General features: G+C 43.8%; 1 protein-coding gene across 3 annotated transcripts in view; it reads right to left on the bottom strand.

Annotated features, from left to right (window-relative positions):
- MAD1L1 (mitotic arrest deficient 1 like 1) overlaps positions 1-24,737 on the bottom strand; it is a 1,000,553-nt gene that overhangs the window by 321,023 nt on the left and 654,793 nt on the right. For all 3 annotated transcript variants that reach the window (XM_033963126.1, XM_033963127.1, XM_033963125.1), the window contains exon 16: positions 982-1,189. In XM_033963126.1, the coding sequence (XP_033819017.1) occupies positions 982-1,189 (208 nt within the window). The remainder of the gene's footprint in view (positions 1-981; positions 1,190-24,737) is intronic.

Below are 24,737 nucleotides of genomic sequence, written 5' to 3'. Positions count from 1 at the left end.
TTTTTTGAACCTAAGAATTGCCGCTGCTGGGTCAGACCAGTGGTCCATCGTGCCCAGCAGTCCGCTCACGCGGCGGCACCTAGGTCAAAGACCAGCGCTCCAACCGAGACCAACCCTACCTGTGTACGTTCCAGTTCAGCAGGAACCTGTCCAACTTTGCCTTAAATCCCTGGAGGGTGTTTTCCCCTATAACAGCCTCCGGAAGAGCGTTCCAATTTTCTACCACTCTCTGGGTGAAGAAGAACTTCCTTACATTTGTACGGAATCTATTCCCTTTTAACTTTAGAGAGTGCCTTCTCCTTCTCCCTACCTTGGAGAGGGTGAACAACCTTTCTTTATCCACTAAGGATTGATGAAAGAAAATTATCACCTATTTAATGTTTCTTGCTTTTTGGGGCATTTGATCTGAGCTCTTTTTTGTCATCCTAGTAAATGTCTGAATAATTCTGTTGGACTATTATATCATTGAGATTTTTTAAGCTTTTCCTTTGCAATAGTTACCAAAGTTATATGAATATCCTACATTAATGAACCAGGAATCAAATATTTCCATGACCCATGTACTTGTAACAGTACACTTCTCCCTCCGTATTTGTGATTTCAGCAATCGCGGTTTCGATTATTCACGGTTTTTAGCTTGCTGGCTCCTCTCCCCCAAATGACATCAGCTTGCATAGAGAAATCGCTGATTCCAAGTGTTTACAGAGAAAATCACTGATTCCCAGCACTTCCTTCACCGTGTTTTGCCTCTCCTTCAGGAATAGGCTAGGTCTCCCACCGTGTTATTCATGGTTTCACCATATTCAAGATGGCTTTTAATAGAAAACCGCAAATAACAAATGAAAAAAATTATTCGCGGTTTTTCTGTATTTGCGGTTCTGTTAATCCCCTATCACAGCGAATATGGAGGGAGAAGTGTACTTTGAAAACTGCAATGCCCTCTAATGTTTTAAAGAAGCAGAGACTGGGCCTGCCACCCACCTGCAATTTCTTGGGAGGACTGTGCGCTTCCTTGTATCTCCAGTTTTTCAGGAACCGAATTTCCTCCCTCGAGGATTCTCACTAGTTCTCGAAGTTGCTCACATTCCTTTTGCTGCTTTTGCTGCTCTTCTTTGCGATGTTGCTTTGCTAGGCTCGCAGGATTCATGCTTAAATGAATCAATTTTGTTTTAGTGGGGTCATAGTGTCCCTACAAAAAAGCAAACAAAACCAAAATCATTTTTACCGCTTTACATTGTTCACATGTGGTTAAAGTATGCTATAAATGAATTTCAATTTAGTTTTTATTTCACTGCAGCATAATTTCCAAAGGTGTGGCTAGCCTGAAGAAGCTCAGTATCACAGGTCCCACAGTATATGAATACTGCATTTTCTAAGCAAGACTATTCACACTGCCTGGGATCATCAGACCGCTAAGTATTGACCTGATGCGCTTGACTGTTCTTGCCAAATTATAAAGAAATTTCCCTTACTGCCAATGCAGCTCCCCCAAATCAATAACTCTACTCTGGAAAAGCCCTTAGTCCAATGCGGTTCATAGACAAAACCGCGGAAGACAAACAAGGTGCGCGCCGACAACTGAGCGCAAGATGGAGGTGCGCGCCGAAGAAAATGACAGTTTTTAGGGGCTCTGACGGGGGGTTTTGTTGGGGAGCCCCCCACTTTACTTAATACAGATCGCAGCGGCGTTGTGGGTGGTTTGGGGGGTTGTAACCCCCCTCATTATACTGTAAACTTAACTTTTTCCCTGTTTTTAGGGAAAAAGTGAAGTTTTCAGTAAAATGGGGGGGGTTACAACCCCCCAAACCCCCCACAACGCGGCACGATCTGTATAAAGTAAAGTGGGGGGTTCCCCCCCGCTCCCCCGTCGGAGCCCTTGAAAATAGTTATTTTCTTCGGCGTGCGCCTCCGCGCTGCACTCAGTTGTCAGCGCGCGCCTTTGTCTTCCGCGGTTTTGACCTGACACCGTCCAATGCAGCCCTCCAATTAATATTTCCTCACCCTGAAGATCGCCTTTTCCCATAAAAGCCCCCTTAGCACTCCTGTAGATCTCCCTGGGCCTACCTGTAAAACAGGTCTCTCAGGGGTCTAGTGGTGTCCAGTTGCTCCTTCTCCTGCTGGCACCAGGTGAAAATAATTCCGGTGTGGCAGCAAGACCACTAGAGACAGTATAACAAGACTACATCTAGGGGTCAACTGGCCCTATTTTCCAACCCTGTGCCAGCTGGGGCAAGAGCAGGCGTGACTGAGAAATTGCTCTTGTCCTAATCCAACTAAATCCAAGGGATTTTGCAAAGTAGACCTGGGAGAGGGGGAAGCCTACAGGAAGGTGAGGGAGTTTTAGGGAAGGGGGAGTCTTCAGGGTTGAGAAGAATTTGAAAGGGAGGGGTCTTTTGGTGGGGAGATATTAACTGGAAAGGTCCACACTAGGAGAGAAAATATTAAATGGGAAAGGGCAGGGAAAGCTGCTTTACAGCTTGGTTGGCCCCTTCAAAAAATAGCTTGGAGCCTCAAGCTGTGGACATTGAATCCTTATTCTCCAAGTTAGGAAAAATAATGCCAGCTTTTTGCTGGCATTATTTTTCAGGAAATAACACAGCTTGTGATGTTCAACACAAGCTCTGTTATTCAATTTACATAGTAATGAGGTATTTTGTATGTATTTGCATGCATTGTAAATGGTACCTGACAATATGGTAATGCACGTTATTACTTTTACTGCGTGCTATGGAGCAAATAGCATGCATTATGACTGTAACACTCCTTAATAACTACCCCTTAGATGTGCTGTAAATATATAACTTCATCTATGTGGGTGTTTTAACCTCGCATAATGTATTATAAACATTTTTATTCAAGGAATTAAGTAAACTGCTATAATGCATTAAGAAGTTTTATAAATGGGTTCAAGCCAATGTGTAATCAGTTGATTTTGGTCATAATACATTAACTTAAAAGTATTTTTTGTACATCTTCAAAATTAGATATTACAGTTCCACCGCTTTAATTCAACAACATTGGGCATACCTCACCATTTGTCAACTACAAGATTTAAACAACTTCATTCTTACACAAACATTTTTTCCAGCTTTTACAGATATATGGATCATTTAAATATTGGCTTGGACAAATATGTTTATTTATAAAGTTTCAGAGGATGCACTTTTAAAGAGAAAACTGGCAGTAGGTGTTCTCCCTGGACTGCAAGACCCTCTTCCTCACAGCAAGGGTGATGTCACTGATAGAGCTCAGCGTGGAAGATCTACTCTGGCTCCAAGTACTTTGGAAGCTTTGAGAAGTCTCGGTGCACATGCGTGACACTTTCTGCCTGCTACTTTCACACAGATCAACTCTATCCAGTATTAAAACTTACAACAACAATACAGCTCCTTGGCAATATGTGTAGGGTTACCATATGACTCCAGAAAAAGGAGTCTCAGGAAAGCAGGAGAGGCCAACTTCCCAAAGCTTGGAAAGCGGAAAACAAACCACCCCAGGATACAATTTCTCATATACCTTTGGGTTACCATATGGCTCCAGAAAAAGGAGGCCAGATCGAGACATCGGGTTTTACTTCTATTGAAAGCAATGGAAGCAAAACTCAGCTATCTCAATCCAATCCTCTTTTTTTCTGGAGCCATATGGTAACCCAAAGGTATGTGAGAAATTGTATCCTGGTGTGCACCAATAAAAGATAGGTAATATTTTCTCCAAGCACAGGCAGGTTTCACAGCAAGGGTCTCTCTATCTACAGATTGCCTTTAACAGAAAAGAGGGAATTAATTAACATGCAAGGTTCTACAACAGACAGGCGGATACCAATATATTTTTGGTAGTAACTTGCCTTTTCTACATGTTTGCCTTTTTGGAAAGCCTGGAAATGAAGATAAATGGGCCCAGAGGGGATGGAGCTGGATTCTAATCTCCAGAAAGCTTCTGGATGATGGACTCACTTAACCTACGACTGCAATCAAGAGTCTCCTTCTAGACAATAGTACAATGTGGATGTATCGACAGACGTCCATGATGTAGCTTTGCAAGTTTCCTCCTTGCAGGCTGATGTCAAGTGGGCTACTTGATGCTGCCATAGCTCTGACATAATGAGCTCTGACAAGATCCCCAAGAGCCAAGCCTGCCTGAGCACAAGCAAAGGAAATTCAGTCTGCTCACCATCTGGATAGAGTGCAAATAGTAATTGTAGACTCAGATTAATTAGGCAAAAAAAAACAAAAAAAACAAAAGGTTTGTGGACTCTTGAAAGCTTTAATTCACATCAAACAAAAGGCGAAGGAGCTTTTGCAATGCAATATGTGCAATGTGCTTTCACCTTTGTGGGCATGAGGTCTATGGAAAAATATTGGCAGGATGGTCTCAGGACTCAAGGATCTCCCATACGAAGAACGGCTAGACAAATTGCAGCTATACTCACTCGAGGAGCGCAGAGAGAGGGGGGACATGATCGAGACGTTCAAGTACCTCATGGGCCGCATAGAGACGGAGGAAGATATCTTCCTTTTCAAGGGTCCCACGACAACAAGAGGGCATCCGTGGAAAATTAGGGGAGGGAAACTACGAGCTGACACCAGGAAATTCTTTTTCACAGAAAGGGTGGTTGATCGCTGGAATAGTCTTCTGCTGCATGCGATCGAGGCCAGCAGCGTGCCTGATTTTAAGGCCAAATGGGATCGTCACATGGGATCTATTCACAGGGCGAAGGTAGGGGAGGGACATTAGGGTGGGCAGACTAGATGGGCCGTGGCCCTTATCTGCCATCTATTTCTATGTTTCTATGTAACTGACTGGTTAAAGAAGTCCAACACTATCTTTGGATGAATGTGAAGGATCACCGCATTGTTTCAAAATTTAGTACATATCTTATACGCTAACGTTACCGCCACCAAAAAGAGGACTTTCCAAGTCAGGTACTTTAGTTCATAGATATCCAGCGGCTCAAAAGCAGCTTTAATCAGCTGGGTTAAGACAATATTGTAGTCTTATAACACTGCAGGCAGCGTCATAGAAGGCCTCGATCGAAGCAAGCCCTGCAAGAAACAAACACCTAAAAGCTATATAGAGATGGGCCGATATGTGCCAACTGCACTAAGGCATACCCTAATGGAGTTGGTTTTGGAGCCCGACAAATGCATAAAATATTCAAGCATATGGGGGGGGGGGGAGACAGAAAAAAGGATCTAAAACACTTCCATCATACCAGCACAACAGCTAAAGATATACTATTGGGTAAATTCAGAGAAGACAAAGTTACACACACTGGGAAGAGTGGAATCTCCTAGAACAGTGGCTCCAGGCCAATCAGGCTTTCAGAATAGCCCTAATGAATATGCATGGAGAAGATTTACATGCCTGTCACTTCCATTATATGCAAATCTCCCTCATGCATAATTTGTTCATTTTTTCTTACTACTATACCACCTATCAATGGAGGTTGTCTAAGCATTTTTCCCCTATCTGTCCCGGCGGGCTCGCAATCTATCTAATGCACTTGGCGCAATGGAGGATTAAGTGACTTGCCCAGGGTCACAAGGAACAAACAGCACAGTGCTTGAACCCACAATCGCAGGGTGCTGAGGCTGTAGCTGTAACCAGTAGAGCACGCCTTCTAAGAAAGCTGGGTTGGAAGTGAGTATGTCAGCAAACCTTTTCTGCACATTGTACCTTAGGTCTGAGACCTTAGGCTTCTCCAAGCACCAATACTCATAGCAGACACTCTTAATGATGCTGTCTCAAAAATATCATAGGTCAGATCATATATTTTTCCATACTTCCTGCCTTTGCCTACTAGTGAACAGAGTTGCTCAGCCTTCTCCCTAGGCCCAGGGAAAGTGACTTTAACCCTTTCAGGACCATAAGGATCGTAGGCCAATGTTTGTGGTTTTGACGACATTTTTATGGTAAAAAGGGCTTGCAGATGCCAAAAAATTGATTTTTTTTGTGAAATATCATTATTTTTTTTAAAAAAAATCACACTTCTGGCTTATGGACAGTGTGGCAAGTGAATCTTCTCGTCAATCTGACGCTAATGAATGAATGTCGGAACCAGTTTGTTTACATAAAGGCAGTATCATATGGAATCCGTACATATCAAATTTAGAACTGTAGACTATCCCAATCAAAATTTATAGGATTTTAAAGTTATGGGACAAATATGTCCCTTGGTCCTGAAAGGGTTAAACTCTTCTGTTCTGTATACAATGCTTTGCAGGTACGTGCCATTAAGGGCTGATAAAAAGTGGTGTGGGAGATGGGCATAACATTCTGAAAGAAGTTTCTCCCAGAAAAGACCAATGCTTGGAGCGTCTCTTCTCAGGGCAGTGCCAAAGAGTGGGACCTAGACTTCTTGATCCTTTTGAGAGTGGCTTTGACCACTACAGAATGGTGAAGCAGCTGCTGTTTCTGGAAACAAAGAGCCCTCATCCAAATGGGGTGATCGTAATCACGCCCCCAACCAACCGCACAGATCGCTGAACAGCAATCCTGACGCATGTGCAGACCATCTTCTTTGCCTGTAGATGGTCTACGCATGCCTACAGAGCTTTGGATTTGATTTGATTTTTGACTTCACTCGTCTTCGCGAGCCCGTGGTTTTAACCCGCTTTAAAACCGCGGATTAAAACCACGGGCTCGCACTGCGGAGAAGGGCAGGAGAGTCGGGGCAGAGAACAGGGCGGCAAGAGGACAGTCGGGGCAGAGAGCAGGGCAGTCGGAAAGGACCTGAGCGAATAGGCCTCAGCAGTCGCTTATTTTTTGATTGGCCAGCCCAGTCGGTGTTCCTCATATTATTAGTGAACTAGTCTTATAGCCCGTTACATTAACGGGTGCTAGAATATATGTGTGTGTGTCTGTCTTTATTTCTTTCTCTCTCTCTCCTTAGCCGCTTTCTTTCTTTCTGTCTTTCTTTTTCCTTGGCTGCCCATCACCACCCCTTGCCTGCTCCCCCTGTCCATTCTCCCTTCCTTTTACCTCCCCTGTGTCCACCACTACCCCTTCACTGCTCTCCTTATGCAGCAGCAGCCCTTCTCCCTTTGTTTTACCTCCCCCCTGTCCAGCAGCACCTCTTTCCTTCTCCCCCTGTCCAACATTAGGCCTCTGTTCATTTTTCGTCACCTCCCCTGTCCATCAGCACCTTTCCTTCTCCCCTTATCCAGCAGTAGGCATCCCTTCCTTTTTCTCCCCCCTCCTCCTTCTTATCCCTATGATACACTTACCTTGCTCTGCCCCTGATCAGAGGTTCCCGACAGCCGTCCAGTTGCACCCATTGGAAAAGTTCCCTCTGCTACATCCCGCACCCCCCCCCGACGCTGTCTTTTTTCTGTCTCTGTCCCTGGCCCCCTTTGTCTGTCTGTCTTTCTGTGTATCTCCCTGCCCCTGTGTCTTTCTTCTTTTCTTTCTGTCTCCCTTCCTCCCTCTGTCTGTCTGTCTGTCCAAAGCAGCATTCCCTCCCCCTCCATTTCCCTGTGCAGCAGCATTAGCGTTTCCTCTACCCCACTTTCCCTTCCCATGGGCCCAACTACAAACCTGGTGATTCCAGCAGCGTGTGCAGCAGTCTCCACACACTGCTTCGGGTCCTTCTACTGCCCTTATTTGCTCTGCCGCGTCTCTGATGACATCATCAGAGATGCGGCAGAGCAAATCAGGGCAGTAGAAGGGCCCGAAGCAGCGTGTGAAGACTGTTGCACATGCTGCTGGAATCGCCACCGGGCGGCGGGGTCAGTTAAAGAGCCCGGGCGGAAAGTTGCTGGGCTCCTCGGTGGGGGTGCTGAGCGGCCGCGATCCCTCTCCTCCGATACCCCGCCCGCTGGAGATCGGCGGCTGGCTGCCCGACTGGTGGAGGCGATCGGCACCGCAGCTCTGTCCCGGCCCTCCGAGTGGCGGCGCTGGGCACGTGAGAGGAGTCTGCTGCCCGAAGAGGAGGAGCGGGGGTGTCTGAAGAGGCTGAGCTGCGTCATAGACCTCAGCTGGCTGCAGCGGTGGTAAGCCCGATGCGTGATAAGCGCACATGCGCACTCTCATGTCCGCGACGGATCAGGGAACACGACTTTAGAGTGCGCATGCGTGACTAACATTTTATTATTATAGATTGCTGCCTGCCTACATTTGCATGTGCGGATCGGATCGGAGGTTAATCAGCACCAAGGTTAGTGAATCAGGTCGGGGAACAATTGGGTTGAAAAGTGGTCGGGATACGATCGGTGTCCTTAGTGACTCTAGCCCCTAGAGTCAACCTTCTTTTTTTATAGGTGACACAGAGAGAGTGTTCTCTCCCACACTCATCTTTATGTCCTCGAGGACTCCATGAAAGGGCACTATCACAGCTTCATTGATAGGGTGTGAGGAGTGGCCTAGTGGTTAGAGTTGCTGCTTCAAGACCCTGAGGTTGCAGTGTTGTTCCCTGTGACCCTGGGCAATTCACCTAACCCTCCAATGCCCCAGAGACCATAAGATTCAAGTTTGCCTGCCTCTGCTACAAATCCATCCATGGTTTGGCCCCCCTATACATGGTCCCCCACTTTACCATGGATCGTCCATCCAGACCCACTCACAAAGCTCATCTCTTCAGCCATCCAAATCTAAAAGCCTGCCGTTACAAAAGATATCTGAACAGAACTCTAGCCTTCCAAGCAGGTCATCTAAATGACTGGCTGTGCAATATTTTCTCGCGCTCCTCATCCTACCTAAACTGCAGAAAATTATTAAAAACAAATCTATTTAACCGATTTGTAGCCCAAGACCCCTACCCTACCCTTGCCCCCTAGATCTCCTTCCTCCTCCTTTTTCCTCCTTCCCTCCTAACCCCTTATATTGTACCAGCTCCCCTACTTACATCTATTAATTGTATCTATTTTGCGGATTGTTTCCCATTCATCGATTGTATTTGATTGTACCCTTTCTCTGATTGTACCCATTCGCTGATTGTCCAGCCCTTCTTTATTGTAAACCACCTCGAACTTCTACGGCTTTGGCGGTATATGTAATATAATAAAACGCTAAGCCATGCATGCGCACTCCCACCTGCGTGCGTCCGTTTTCCGTGAGATGTAGGGCACCTCAGGTAGGAGTGCGCATGCGCGGCTTAGGGTTCTGTTTTTCGGTCTGGCCTGCTCCCTGCTGCTCCTTACCGTATTGTATTATTTAGTTGAAAGACGCAGCGGTGGCTCCTCTCACGATCCCCGCCTGCGTCGGACTTCCCTTCGCCAAAAGAAGGGAATATAAAGTCTTTTTTTAAACAAATAATTGCGACACATATCCATGTAGATGCCATAATTCTAAAATTGTACATGCTTAATAGGCAGGTTAACTGTTAGCACCCATGTTACAGAATTGCTAACTAGGTACAAACTCTGAATCAATATTCTGAAAATGGAAGCTAGTGCTTTGACAACGTCTTCTAAAAGCAATGGTTAGGACAATAATAATAATAACTTTATTTTTGTATCCCGAAGTACTTTGCAGTTCAGAGCGGTTCACATCAAGAAAAGCTGTGAAAACACAGTGAAAATACATCAGCCTTTTTCATAAGAAATACATAATCAAGATGATTAACCAAATTTATCAAATAAATAAGTGTTCAATGATTGTCTTCAGGAGTGTCCAACCTGGGAAGTATTTTGTGCAGCCCCGGTCAAGGGCGATGCAGTGTTTTCCTCTGCTGCCCCCTGGTGTTTACCATTTTGCCGGCTCCCTCCTCTGTCCTGCTGCAGTGTTTGCGCGGCCCCGGAAACATTTTTTTTTCGGCCAATGCGGCCCAGGGAAGCCAAAAGGTTGGACCCACCTGGTCTAAATGTTTGATATGAAAGGGAATTCAGAATCATAAGTACAAGATCAATACTACTTCAACCAACTAGGTAAATCATTTTTCTAACCAAAATGCCAATTGCTGTATACTGTATATTTAAAATGCCATTCACGTTGGCTTTCTCTGGATAAACAGTTTATTTTCATAGCTCCACGAAGGAGTGGAGGCTTCATTTAAAAAACTGTGATTTTCAATATTCACACCTCTGTCCATGCTTGCTAACATCGGAGAAACAATTGCAATCCATGAGAAAAGAAAAAGACAAGGCAACGCATTTCTCCAAGCAATAGTGGTCATCCATTTATGAAAAGCTGAAAGAACGCATTTATTTTTAATTGTGAGATTGGGAGGGGGGGGATATAGCATTCAGGGACATTTTAACTTCAAAACTGGTTTGGTAAATCTTTCTCCTCTTGAGATCATAATAGTTAAATAATTCATATCTCATTTACGTGGATGGACTCCTGCTTCTTAAGTCAGAAAAAAAAATTTGCAGGCCAATGTTCAAAGGGAGATACACATTAGTGGTGGCCACTAAGGGGGCAAGTCTCTAACTGGGTGCCAAAAATAAACAGGGTAGTGCGCCTATTCCATCACTGCGAATGCGAGCATACTTTCTCTTATAGAATACTAGCGGTATTATCACACTTACATTTAGGCATGCCCACTTACCCCAGTCCTGTAGCATTTTAGTGCATAATTTACAGTGTTCTTAACTTCCATGTGGAACATAAGAACCTAAGAATTGCCGCTGCTGGGTCAGACCAGTGGTCCATCGTGCCCAGCAGTCGGCTCCCGCGGCGGCCCTTAGGTCAAAGACCAGTGCCCTAGGAACTTGTCTTGAATTCCTGGAGGGTGTTTTCCCCTATTACCGCCTCCAGATTTCTACCACTTTCTGGGTGAAAAACTGGGAGCCCCACTCACGTGCACACCTTTGCAGATATGCACCAAGGCAGCTCTGTGCTTACTTTTTAAGAATACAGTTGAGCAATCTGCAAGCACTTGAGAGCACAACTGTGCATTTACCCATGTAACTGCTAGTAAAATTGAATACATTCAAGTGTTCGCAAGGTGCTGAAATTTAGGCACCCTGTTCTAGAATGAAGGGGAAAATGTATAAGTCCCTTCTCTGTATTTTCTATAATGCTGCTCAAAATCAGAGAAACAGAGAAACCTGGTAGCAGATAAAGGCCACATGGCCCATCCAGTCTGCCCATCCACAGCATCCACTACCTCCTCCTCTCCCTAAGAGATCCTACGTGCCTGTCCCACGCTTTCTTGAATCCAGCCATAGTCTTTGTCTCCACCACCTCTTCTGGGAAACTGTTCCACGCATCTACTTCCCTTTCTGTAAAAAGGTCTGATCCGGTGAAGGCATTTCTTATGTTCTTAGATTACTCCAGAGCCCATCACTTCTTAACTTCATCCTATGCCCTCTCATTCCAGAGCTTCCTTTCAAATGAAAGACTCGACTCATGTGCACTTACATCACAAAGGTATTTAAACGGCTCTATCATATCTTCCCTCTCCCACCTTTCCACTTCTAAAATGTACATATTGAGATCTTTAAGTCTGTTCTCATATGCCTTTTGATGAAGACCTTCCTCTGGACCGACTCCATCCTTTTTATATCTTTTTGAAGGTGCAGACTGGCCGTAACATTTCCTATGCACCCTAACATCCTTCAGCTCTCGCTGTCACTTTTTCAACCTGTTTGGCCACCTTAAGATCATCACATACGATCACACACAAATCCCGCTCTTCAGTAGTGCACATAAGTTCTTCATCCCCTAAACTGAATCATTCTCTTGGATTTTTGCTGCCCAAATGCATGGCCTAGCATTTCTTAGCATTAATAATAATAATAATAATAATAACTTTATTCTTATATACCGCCAACAATCTTGCGACTTCTAGGTGGTTTACAATGAAGAGAAACTGCACAGACATCGAATTACAGAGTGTAGCAGTGAATATCTGATAGTAGCAACAATAAAAATAATAACAACAGTTTATATACTGCAGGACCGTGAAGTTCCATGCGGTTTACAATGAATTAGAAAAATTCCATAAATTGAAAGGAACATTCATAGTTAGAGATTAGAGGTTAACAGTTTACAAGATCTAATTTGGGGAGGGATTGCGATGGGGGCTATTGTCCTGATTCGTCACCTAGGTATTTCGAGAACAGGTATGTTTTTAGGTGTTTCCTAAATTCACCATAATTGTTTGTGTGTGTAATTAGTTTTAAGTAATTAATTAAGTCTTAGCTGCCAAATTTCAGACCATTTCTCAAGCTTCGCTAGATCCTTCCTCATATTCCCACCATAGGGGCGTCTACTCTATTGCAGATTTTTTGATATCATCTGTAAAGAAGCAAATCTTCCTAGACAGCCCTTCAGCAATATCGCTTTCAAAAAATATTTAAAAAACAACAGGCCCAAGAACCAAAGCTTGAGGCACATCATTGTTAATATCCCTTTCCTCAGAGCGATCTCCATTGACCACTACCCTCTGTCGCCTTCCTCTCAACCAGCTCCTGACCCAGTCTGGCACTCTGGGGCCCATACCAAGGGTGCCAGGATGGAGTTAGAGCACAGGACAGGGCATTTCACCTAACTATATGGATAGCTATGCATTACAGTGAAATTCAGCTGCTGTCCATAAGCGGTATATTTTATGACAGTGGTATATTTTATCCTAGATTAAATTGATCGGCTATACGGATAACAGCTGAATTGTTGCTATAAATGAGTGCAGCTGTAATTAATGAACTCACCGACTGTCCCTGGGCTCCATAAATGGCGAGCAAAATTGCACGCTATCCTGAGATGCACATGAAACTAAATTGGTTAACAAGTCAATTACTAGCGTTAATGGTCAATATTTTGGATTTGTGTGTGCATCTCGCTAAGCGCTATTCTATAAAGATCCACATGTAAATCTTATAGAATGTAATTCAAAAGGGGGGGGGGTCCATGGGAGGGGCAGGTGAAGATCAGGGGCATTCACTAAAGATGCACACAGCATTGCTGAAAACCAGGGATCCACTCCTAACTTAAGTGCCATGCTTTATACCAGGAAACTGGCTCTAAGCGCACTTCTATGAATGGCTCACAACTCACCTTTATCTTTATTTTAGCATCTTGCACCTATGAGATTTCTCTCACTACATGTTCACCCTCTCCAAGGTAGGGAGAACGAGAGAGCACTCTCTAAAGTTGAAAGGGGATTGATTCCGTACAAACGTAAGGAAGTTCTTCACCCAGAGAGTGGTGGAAAACTGGAACACTCTTCCAGAGGCTGTTATAGGGGAATACACCCTCCAGGGATTTAAGACAAAGTTGGATGGGTTCCTGTTGAACCAGTACGTAAGCAGGTAGGGCTAGTCTTTTACCGGGGGCCACCGCGGGAGCGGACTGCTGGGCACGATGGACCACTGGTCTGACCCAGCAGCGGCAATTCTTATGTTCTTATGACATCACAATCTCACCTCTGGAATGTTGCTCTCAATGGGGTTCCGGAATCTTGCCATTCTTTGAGATGCTGGAATGTTGCTACTCTTTGGGTTTTGGCCAGGTACTAGTGGCCTAGATTGGCCACCGTGAGAACGGGCTACTGGGCTTGATGGACCTTTGGTCTGACCCAGTAGCGGCAATTCTTATGTTCTTACCTTTACACAGGGAAAGACCAGGTCTATGAACCAGAAATAGCAAGTGAGCCTTATGCTAAGAAACTCCCAATACAAATGGGCCACAGTGCAATTTAAGCTTTATGTATTACTATTGCTACTAATCATTTCTATAGTGCTACTAGACATACACAGCGCTGTAAGTCAAAACACAGAAGAGACAATCTCTGCTCAAAAGAGCTTACATTCTAGTCAAGACAGACAAACTGGACAAGAAACATAGAAACATAGAAGCATAGAAAAGCGACGGCAGAAAAGGTCCAAGACCCATCAAGTCTGCCCACTCTATTGACCCACCCACCATACTAACTACCCTGTGAGAGATCACACTCTGATGTCCCATTCCCTCTTAGAGATCCAACATGCATTGATACACAGTGCTCAGGTGGGAGAACTACCGAGGGAAGGATAAGACAGATATTGGTGCTTAGAAGGTGGGTTGGAATTTGGATCTAAAAGCGGCTTCAAAGAAATGGGCTTTGAGTCTAGATTTGAATACTGCTAGAGACGGAGCCTGATGTATCCAGTCAGGCAGTATGTTCCAGGCATTAGGTACCGCAAGGTAGAAGGAACGGAGTCTGGAGCTGGCTGTAGAGCAGAAGGGTACAGATAAGAGAGACTTATATGATGGGTGGAGTGCCCGGGGTAGTGTGGATGACAGAGGAGCGATATTGAGGAGCTGCGGAGATAACACACTTGTAGGTCAGTAAAAGGAGCTTGAACTGTATGCGGAAACGGACAGGAAGCCAATGAAGTGACTTGAGGAGAGGGGTAATGTGGGCATAGCGACATTGATGGAATAAGAGGCATGAAGCAGAGCTCTGAACAGAATGAAAGGGAGAGAGATGGTTGCAGTAGTCTAGGCAAGAAGTGATGAGGGGTCTCGGCAGTGCGTTCAGAAAGGAAGGGTCTGATTTTAGCGATATTGCAGAGAAAGAACAGGTTCATATGCCGTCTTTCAGCTTTACTGTTCTTGCTGAGTGCAACAATACAGATTTTTTAAATTATTATTTTCAGTACATTCAACATCATTTTTGTTGGAGTGTGTTCTCTGCGAAGTTTAATCACAGCAAACCTGATATGGGTTCAGAATGTTAACTTTGCTAGACTAATTTTTCTTCCTACATTGAAGTTGTTTAAATGTCAAAAAGATGATAAATGCTTTCCAAGCATACAGCATCTTCTACTCTGATATGGACTTAATAAAGAACGATGAAAGAAGAAACAGGAAGATTTTAAATTCTGGAACATTACCTTATGGGCACATACTCAGTAAGAATAAAGTCTTATTGACGTCAACAAAGTAGATAACCTAGTGGTTACAATCAGAGAACAAGACTACCTTGATTCAAATCCTGCCTCTAACTCACTACACAAATCATTTTATCTTCCAGTACCACTGAAAAGTATAGGGTTCATAATCAAAAGAGAAAAAAATCCAAAAACCGGCCTAAGTCGGCACTTGGACAAACATTGTCAAAATACGTCCAAGTGCCGATAATAAAAACGGGTTTTGGACGTATTTCTAAATGACCTAGGCCTTCATAGTGCTGCTGAACGACCATAGTTAAATGGGGCGTTTCAGGAGGAGTGTCGAGAGCGGGATTTGGGCGGGACGTGGGCAGGCTTAGACTTAGTCGTACTGCATGTATAACCGAAAGTTATACTGCACAGGATCGACGGAACTTGGACGTTGTGACTTAGACCATTTAAAACATGGTCTAAGTCACAAAAATCCACCTAAAGTCACCAGATAAGCACTGCAAACACATAATACAGATCCCCACACACTACCCCAGTGATCACCGACCCCCCCACCCCTATAAAAATATTAATCACAACTTGAAAATTGTGCCTGCAGAATATCATCACCTGGCAGCCTGGCATAGGAAAGCCTAGTCGTGCTGCACAGAGGTGTCTTAAGTTGTCTTGGGGGTGGGTTAGGGACCCATGGAGAGGAGGACCCAGGCCCATAAGCCCCAGTAATCACTGCATTGATATTGAAACATGTGTTCTCCCCTATACACCCCCAAAATTCTTTTGTACTGGCATATAAGTGGCTCCTGCAGCCATAAGGGCTATTGGGGTGGTAGGTAAGTGGGTCTAGGGGATTCTGGAGGGGTTTGGGGGGCTCACCATGACCTATAAGGGAGCTGTAGTGAAGTTCACAGCAGTGCCCTGTAAGGTACCCAACTATTTAGGTGCCATGTCTGGGTGTTCAGTCCATCACTTTGCAGACCCCTCCCACATCCAACAGGGCTTGTTCTAGGCGTTTTTGACTTGGGCGAAAATGTGGTATAAAGATGGATAATTTAGCAGCTTGGACGATCAGATCAGCAGGATGTATAGTTAGACGATTTTCAAAACGGAAAAAAATTTGGACGTATTTTTCAAAAATGTGTCCTAGACGACTTGGACGAAAACGGACTTAGACGTTCCTTTCGATTATGCCCCTCCACGTTCTTTGGGTCACAGATTTAGATGCTGGTTCAGACTGCTGGATGAGGTACCTTGCACTCTCAGGAAAACTATAGGATTCTCAGTGTTCAGCGGCAGCTAAGAGAGCAAATGGAATGTTAGGACTTATTTGGAAAGGAATGGGGAATAAAACTGAGAATATTATAATGCCTTTATATTACACCATGGCGTGAGCATACCTCAAATATTGTATGCAATTCTAGTCACTGTCTCTCAACTAAAGATATACCAGAATTAGAAAAGATACAGAGAAGGCCATCCAAAATGATAAAGGGGATGAGACAATTTCCCTATGAGAAAAGGCTAAAGAGGTTAGAGCTCTTCGGCTGATGAGAAATATGAGAGATTTCTATAAAATATTGAGTGGAGTGGAACTTGTTTACTCTTTCCAAAAGTACAATGATTAAGAGGTATGCAATGAAGCTAATTAGTTGTAAATAAATTTTAAAAAAGATAAAATATTTCTTCATGCAACATTTAATTAAACTCTGGAATTCACTGCCAGAGAATGTGCTAAAACCAGTTAGCATAGCAGTGTTTAAAAAAAGGTCCATAAACAATTATTAAGGTGTACTCGGGAAAACCCACTGCTTATTCCTCAGATACACAGCATAAAATCTGTTTTACTCTTTTGTGACATTACGAGGTACTTGTGACTTGGACTAGTCACTATTGGAAACATGATACTGGGCTTGATGAACCTTCAGTCTGCCCCAGTAGTGCAATGCTTATGTGGTTAACTGTATAAAGCTAATGAGCAGCAATAGGACAGAAAGCAATGTAGCCTGGAATATCTTCCGGCCTAAGTGATCTAAGAGTCTGTGCTCTTTACCAGGTGGTGAACTGGGAAACTCCCTGCAATTCCTCACCTTTCTTACTGCAACTCAGCTACTACTGAAGAATGAGAAGGCTGGACCTATTGAAACCAGGTAGACATAGGCTGAATGGTTAGTGTGAACTACCACATTGGAAACTATTATTCTTCTGGCCAGCCATAGATTGGAATAGTCTCTATGAACTTAAGAACCCTAAAACATCCAAACGTGGTTCTGCTTCCTGATGAGTGGGAAGAGAACCCTTTTGATATGTTCTGAATCGATTTCAAGTAAAATAGCCCCTCCTTCCCTCACCCTCTTTGCCTAGTGTATCTTTTTTGAATGGATTGTAATGAGCCCCCAAAAGCCCCTCCCTTCTTTCCTTCACTATTTTCATGTCTGCAGATTGAATGGATGCCTGAGCCGACTTCTTTACTCGTTTTGATCTGATAAATAGAGATTAATTTGGCACAGGAGATGGACTGGAAAGAATTTCTGTAGAGCAAGTCTGTCAACCCTGCAGCCTACGTCATAGTATCTCTAATGGACATTCTAAATTTAACATATGGTTAATGACATTATGCAAATAATTGTAATGGAAAGAAAAGGGAGGACAAATATTTTTGAGGTAGCCCATCAATGAATGCGCAACTGCTGAAGTAGTCTATCATTAGTCATGAGTTTGATGTAGAGTACTACGTACTTCTTTGTTTTTATGGAAGATTTCAGAGGAAGAAAATACAGTACATATTAGGGTTGTTTTGTGGATGCTTCTAGTACGATATGTGAAAGCTCCAAATGCAGGGAGGAGGGTGTAAAGAATGATTCAGAGTCTGAAGTAGACGGGAAATAGACCATTAACAAATATTTCCCTATATAGAGGTAATGCCCTTGGACTAAGATGGCATTATGTTTGGCTATAGATATTGGTTTCCAGCAGCGTTCGTCTCTCCACATACCAGTTTTTCCACGTATTCATCATCATAGGACTCTCAGGGAACCCCTGAAGAAGACATCTTGTCGAAACGTGGACCCTGTTGGGTCCTGCGCTACTAGCGGACTAGGTCCTTTTGATTTGTATATGGATTATTCACTAGTTTTTAGGTGGGTTATTTTACTGTACATTTTGGAACTTTGATTCTGTCATTAAAGTCCATTTCAGGATCATCGTCACTCCACAGTGTCTTTTTGTTTCTCCTGGGCTATGGATATTGAACAGATGGCAAATCTTTACAGTAGTCCTGAATTCTTTGAGCATCTTTTGAAGGAATGAATAAGGATGCTCCAGGAATGAGACCATAAACACATGGAGAAATCCTGTTGATGACTATAACTAGGCCCAGAAAAAGGTTTGAGAACAGCCTTTGCATTACTGAAAATCTCTGGGAAAATCTCAGACAGGCAGAACATTTTGATTTTTCCAAAATCAATATTACCTTTGTATAAGAAATCTCAAGAGAAAAGAAAGTACTTCTAGGTAGATGCAAAGAAGCACTGCCTCGGGGGTGAACTTTACTGTACATTACCCATGTAATGGGAATAAGTTATTAAGCAGCAGTAAAATAAGGCATTTTATTTACCGCAGGAGTCACTAACCTGTGGTATTTCAAAGTTAATGAGCTATACATTGATTTTATGTTCATTAACAAACCAGGTGAACGCTAACAATTGCATATCCTTACAATATAATGGTCATTTTACTGAAATCTGTGAATTCACTTCAAAATCCATCAAGACTCCTTTATTTTCTCTTGTGTTAGAGACTAGAAAATTTTCAGAGTGAAGACTCTCTGTAGTTTCTACTTAAATGTTCTAATATAAATTTTATTCATTTATTTTTCTATACCGTTCTCCCCAGGAAGCTCAGAACGATTGACATGAATTTATTTAGGTACTTAAGCATTTTCCCTGGCTGTCCCAGTGGGCTCACAATGAGGGAATATACTGTGGAGGCCGACAGCAGCCTGCAAGGATCGCTACAGCCCTGGTGATCCTCCGCAGGCCGTAATTAGCTTTGAAGGTGAGACCGGAAGGCCAAGGGGGAAGCTGGACAGTAGAGAGAAGAAGGGGGAAATATGCCAGCCTTCAGGGGGTCCACGGAGCCTAGGGTACCTAGTGCTGGCACCTATGAAACACTTACCGACTTGTCCCCCCCCCCAAACAGGAGCAGCAGCAGACGGCCAGCAAGAGGCAGCGCTTAAGACAGGTTGTTCGCTGCCAGAGTGCTGCCGTTTCTTCTTTAGGAGGCCTGAAGGTATAGGGAGGAGGGTTGATCAACGAATTAGAAAGCCCGATTTAAAAAAAAAAACAAATCGATTTTAAAGGCCTACATTTCCGATGCCGATCTTACATGAGAATTGTGTCCAAGGAGGTGCTTTACTTTTTAAAAAAAATTCTATATTTATAATTTCCAACAATTTTACAAGAAAATACAATTCTTGTCAAAGAAATACAGCATGAATTTTCTTACTTTTACAACCAAAAATAATACACAGTGGTATAATTGATTATCCCTTCTTAGACCACAACTACAAGGGGGGTTAAGCAAAAAAAAAAAGAAAGAGGCTTATAAAAAGGAAAATATTTCAAGAAAGGCAAAAAAGCAACACTTTGCTTGCTATCTCTATTTACACTGGGTCAACTTGAAGCCATCTTTTTCAGCTCCAGGAAGGATTTTAGCTGATCAGGAAGAAAGAATACATATTTAAGTTGTGCATACTTTATGATGCACTTACAGGGGTACGCTAATAAGAAAGAGGCCCCCAAAGCTATTGTTTCCTGCCTTAAAGACAAATATGGTTTCCTTCTCTCTCGAGAGATTTCGTGACATCCATATATGCCCATATTCTTTTCCTGTAGAACAAGGATTTTGAAAATCTAAAATATAACTTCATAAATGAGTCCAAGTCCTGTTGAAAAACGAAGAAGATCTCTCCGCCACATTTGAAATAGATTCTTCTAGAATTGCTGATATGTTATTTTGATCTGTGTGTGGAACTTGTATCTTCTCTCCTTCCATAACCTCCTGGGCAGACTTTTTAAGCGGTGGAAGATAATAACTTTATAAAAATATCTGAACAAACTAATACTGAAACTAAGAATACTTTAACTAAAATACAAAATGAAGCACAACCCTTGCTAGCCTATAAGACTGCCATAAAGATTTTGAACTTTCCTAAAAACTCCGGGTTTTTCTTTGTATGAAATGTTAAAAAAAATATGCGGTGGACATTTTATCCTACTCTTCAGAACATATTCCCCCTTGAATAAAATTTATTATCTTCCAAGGAGGTGCTTTACAACGCCCAACTCCACTTCAGAAGTCAACCACGCCTATAATGGCGGTAGGTGTCGTAAAGCACCTCTGGGTATGAGATTTCAAGCAGGCAAATGGAATAACTGTCTAACCAGCCTCATCTCCAATTCACCCTCCTACCAATCCTTCAGGAAATCAATTAAAACCTATCTCTTCGATAAATTTCTCTGACTCCTTGTAATATCTCTGAAACATTTCCAGATATACCTAACTACTCTCGGCTTATCAATGTAATTTGAAAGTTTTTTTTCTTCTGTGTACAGTCTCTTCCTCTGTACATAAGAACATAAGAACTGCCATCTCCGGATCAGACCTTTGGTCCATCAAGTCCGGCGATCCGCACACGCGGAGGCCCTGCCAGGTGTACACCTGGCATAATTTATAGTCCACCATATCTTTATATGCCTCTCTTAAGGAGATATGCATCTAGTTTGCTCTTGAAGCCTAGGACGGTCGATTCCGCAATAATCTCCCCTGGGAGGGCATTCCAGGTGTCAACCACTCTCTGAGTGAAGCAGAACTTCCTGACATTAGTCCTGAACCTGTCCCTCCTTAGCTTCATTACATGTCCTCTAGTCCGTGTCAAATTGGACAATGTAAATAATCTTCTCTGCTCTATTTTGTCGATTCCTTTCAGTATTTTGAAGGTCTCGATCATATCCCCACGCAGTCTCCTTTTCTCAAGGGAGAACAATCCTAGTGTTATAAGTCTGTCCTCGTATTCCAGTTTCTCCATACCCTTCACCAGTTTTGTTGCTCGTCTCTGCACCCTCTCCAGCAGTTTTATATCCTTCTTTAGGTAGGGAGACCAATGTTGGACGCAGTATTCCAAGTGTGGTCTGACCATTGCCCTATAAAGCGGCATTATAACTTTCTCCGATCTACTCGAGATTCCTTTCTTTATCATGCCCAACATTCTATTTGCCTTCTTTGCCGCTGCCGCACATTGTGCCGACGGCTTCAGGGTCCTATCTATCAGTACACCCAGGTCTTTTTCTTGTTCACTCTTCCCCAGAGTTGCACCTGACATTGTATACTCGTATTCCTTATTCTTATTGCCTAAATGCATAACCTTGCATTTCTCCACATTGAACTTCATCTGCCATTTCTCCGCCCATGTTTCTAACCTACACAAGTTCTGAACTGCTTGTGGTACTGCGGTATACAAAAATAAAGTTATTATTATTTCAGTGGCCTTTTAGGAGCTGCCCTTAGGCACCTCCATTTTTTTTAAACTGTGGTCTAATTGTTTTTTAATTGTCATAACCAATTACAGTGTTCCCCGGTCATTCACGGTATTTTCCGACCCCGATCGCCGACCAGAAGACAGCTGGAGAGGCAGGAGAGAGCAGCCGGAGCACCGGCGAATGAAGGAAATCACTCGCTGTATGCTCCGACCGCCTCTTCCTGCACTAAAGTCGGGCCTTACCAATTAGGAGCTGCTTTGACACGCAGCTCCTGACTGGTAAGACCCAACTTTAGTGCAGGAAGAGGCGGTCGGAGCATACAGCGAGTGATTTCCTTCACTCGCCGGTGCTCCGGCTGCTCTCTCCTGCCTCTCCCGCTGCCCTGTCTAGTCTCTCCCACGAAAAACCGTATTTGCGGTTTTTCAAGATTCGCGGGGGTTCCTGGAATGGAAGCCCCGCAAATTTCGGAGCAGTACTGTAGTGTGCCAATTAAAACCAATTAAGTTAGGCGGTGTTAAGAATGCCTTTTGCCACCTAACTTACGCTACACTAGTGAGAATTTGGGCCGGTGTGCATTCGAGCAAACTAAAACGAATTCTGAGTTAGAAGAGTTCTGCCAAAAAGATTGGGGAAAACAGCAAAAGGAAGAGTCGAAATATATTGTCTGGCTACAGGAAACATTTGCAAGCTGTTATTTCTGCAAAAGGATGTGATTGAAAGGTAGTTCAAACTTTTGCACCTGCCATGTTCTGCTTCTTTATTTTCAATCTGTTAGACTCAGCAAACAAATAGTAATTATGCATTAAAATTAGCAGACAAATGTTGTGTTTTAACGTTGTATCACGTAGAGATTATGTCAGCTTCTGTTCATTTAGGGATTCAATGAAACACACAATTGAGCAAGGTGTGCTCAAACTTTCTGAATATAACTGTGCACTTGATTGTTTGGGGGAAGACAACAAACTATTGTTTTCTTTACAGAAAAATATAGTTTTTAAATGCAAAGAAAATCGAAAATTGGCAACTAGATTACCGTATTTTCACTCATATACCGCGCACCCGTGTAAAACGCGCACACGGGTATAGCACGCGGGAAACTGTAATTTATGTAAAGAACTTTTTATATACCGTGCACACCCGTATACCGCGCATGCCGCCACGACTCTCCCGTCGCCGCCCGACTCTCCTCTGGCCGCCCCGACTCTCTTCTCCCCCTTGAAGTCCTGTCCCCCCTTGAAGTCCTGTCCCCATCCTGAAAGCCTGATGCCCCCCCCGACGTCCGATTCACCCTCCCGCAGGACCGCTCGCACCCCCACCCCAAAGGACCGCTCGCACTTGTACCCGCACCCCCACCCCGATGGAACGCTCGCACCCCCACAGCCTCCCCCCCCCAATCATGAAGAAGCTGCCTACCGTTGTCCTGCTGCTTCCTCTGCCGGCGGTCCCGCCCGTTCGGGACAGATAGGGGAAATACTTGGAATACCTGATTTTAAACTTGGGTGAATCTCTTCATAAAAACAGTTAATAAATCTCAATAAATAAATACACGCTAACTGACCGTGCACTAAAAAACTTTTCTGTGTGATAATTTTATGGGACACCCTCAACAGTTACCACACGGGCTTTGCACTTAGGGCTCCTTTTATCAAGCCGCGCTAGCGGTGTAACGCGCGTAATACCGCCGGCCGCGCTAGCCGCTAACGCCTCCCTTGAGCAGGCGGTAATTTTTTGGCCAGCGCGTGGTGAAAAGTCGCGCGCGCTATAAAATGAGCCCTTAGCATGCACTCATTTTTGCATTTCGCGAGTGTAAAATGCAAAACTTTACAGCACATTAGTAAAGAGACTCCAGGATATGATATTGCTCCTTTTATCCAGAATATAAACAAGCTTACATAACCGGATGCACAACCGGATGCACCCTCTCTCCCCCCCCCCCCCCTGTGTCTCAGTAGTCTCGTACAATATCCAAAATACCAAAGCTGGCTTTGAAAGAAAGATCTCACGTTTTGCCATTAACATCTGAAATCTAGGTTTTGGTTTCCGTATAACGGCTAAAGCGCTGAGCCCACAACCTCCCTTGCACATCTAAACTCACAGTACTGAACAGACTGCTTACATCTGCAATTTCATCTGTCTTACCCCGATTAGATGACCTGGTACATGAAGATTTATGGGACAAAATTATCAAGAAAAGTGCATTCCACTTTGCCAGTAAACCTATCAAAGCTGCACCTTAAAGAAGGTTATGTTTAGCTTGTTAGCTGCTGACACGTACAATAATTTGACTATCAACAGTTTTACTGCACAGAAGCTACTAGATTTCCACATTAAATTCTCACTGTCCTAATTTGAGGACTGCAATGCAATCAATTCTGAAAGCAACATAGCAGCATAGCATCTGATGGCAAATAAAGGCCCACTTGGTCCATCCAGTCTGCCTAATAAACTAGCCAGTCGCACCTTTTACTCCGTGCAGGTTACACTCCTTCGTAATCAAATACTGGCACTAAAAAAAGGGTCGTCACACAATTATGGAAGGGTGCTTTGAGAGTTATGTTCTTTGTCAATACTTTAAACTAACAATCTAACACAGAAGTCTCAAAGTCCCTCCCTGAGAGCCGCAATCCAGTCGGGTTTTCAGGATTTTCCCCAATGAATATGCATGAGATCTATGTGCATGCACTGCTTTCAATGCATATTTCATTGGGGAAATCCTGAAAACCCGAATGGATTGCGGCCCTCAAGGAGGGACTTTGAGATCCCTGATCTAACAATATTGCAAACTGGCAACGTTTCACTACCGTAGCTATCAACCTTAAAATGGTTTCTCTCACCCTTTAAGATACACTCATAAAACACATCCACTTGCAGTGGTCTGAGAACATAAGATTTGCCGCTACTAGGTCAGACCAGAAGTCCGAGCCCAGCAGTCCGCTCCCGTGGTGGCCCTTAGGTCACAGACCAGTGCCCTAATTGAGCCTAGTCTTACCTGCGTACGCTCTGGTTCAGCAGGAACTTGTCTAACTTTGACTTGAATCCCTGGAGGGCGTTTTCCCCTATAACAGCCTCCGGAAGAGCATTCCAGTTTTCCACCACTCTCTGGGTGAAGAAGAACTTCCTTACGTTTGTACGGAATCGATCCCCTTTTAACTTTAGAGCAGGGGTTTTTGGCCTCCCTGGGCCGCATTGGCCGAAAAAAATGTTTCTGGGGCCGTGCAAACGCTTCAACAAGACAGAGGAGGAAGCTGGCAAGACGGTAAACACCTGGAGGCAGCAGAGGAAAACACTGCATCGCCCTCGACCAGGGCCGCACAAAATACTTCACGGGGCCGCATGATGCCCTTGGGCTACAGGTTGGACACCCCTTGGAGTGGGTGAACAACCTGTCTTTATCTACTAAGTCTATTCCCTTCATTATCTTGAATGTTTCAATCAT

This window comes from Geotrypetes seraphini, chromosome 11 (assembly GCF_902459505.1).
Source record: "Geotrypetes seraphini chromosome 11, aGeoSer1.1, whole genome shotgun sequence".
NCBI classification, from domain to species: domain Eukaryota; kingdom Metazoa; phylum Chordata; class Amphibia; order Gymnophiona; family Dermophiidae; genus Geotrypetes; species Geotrypetes seraphini.
Note: the sequence above shows the minus strand (reverse complement) of the source record. Positions and strands in the feature narration are given on the sequence as shown.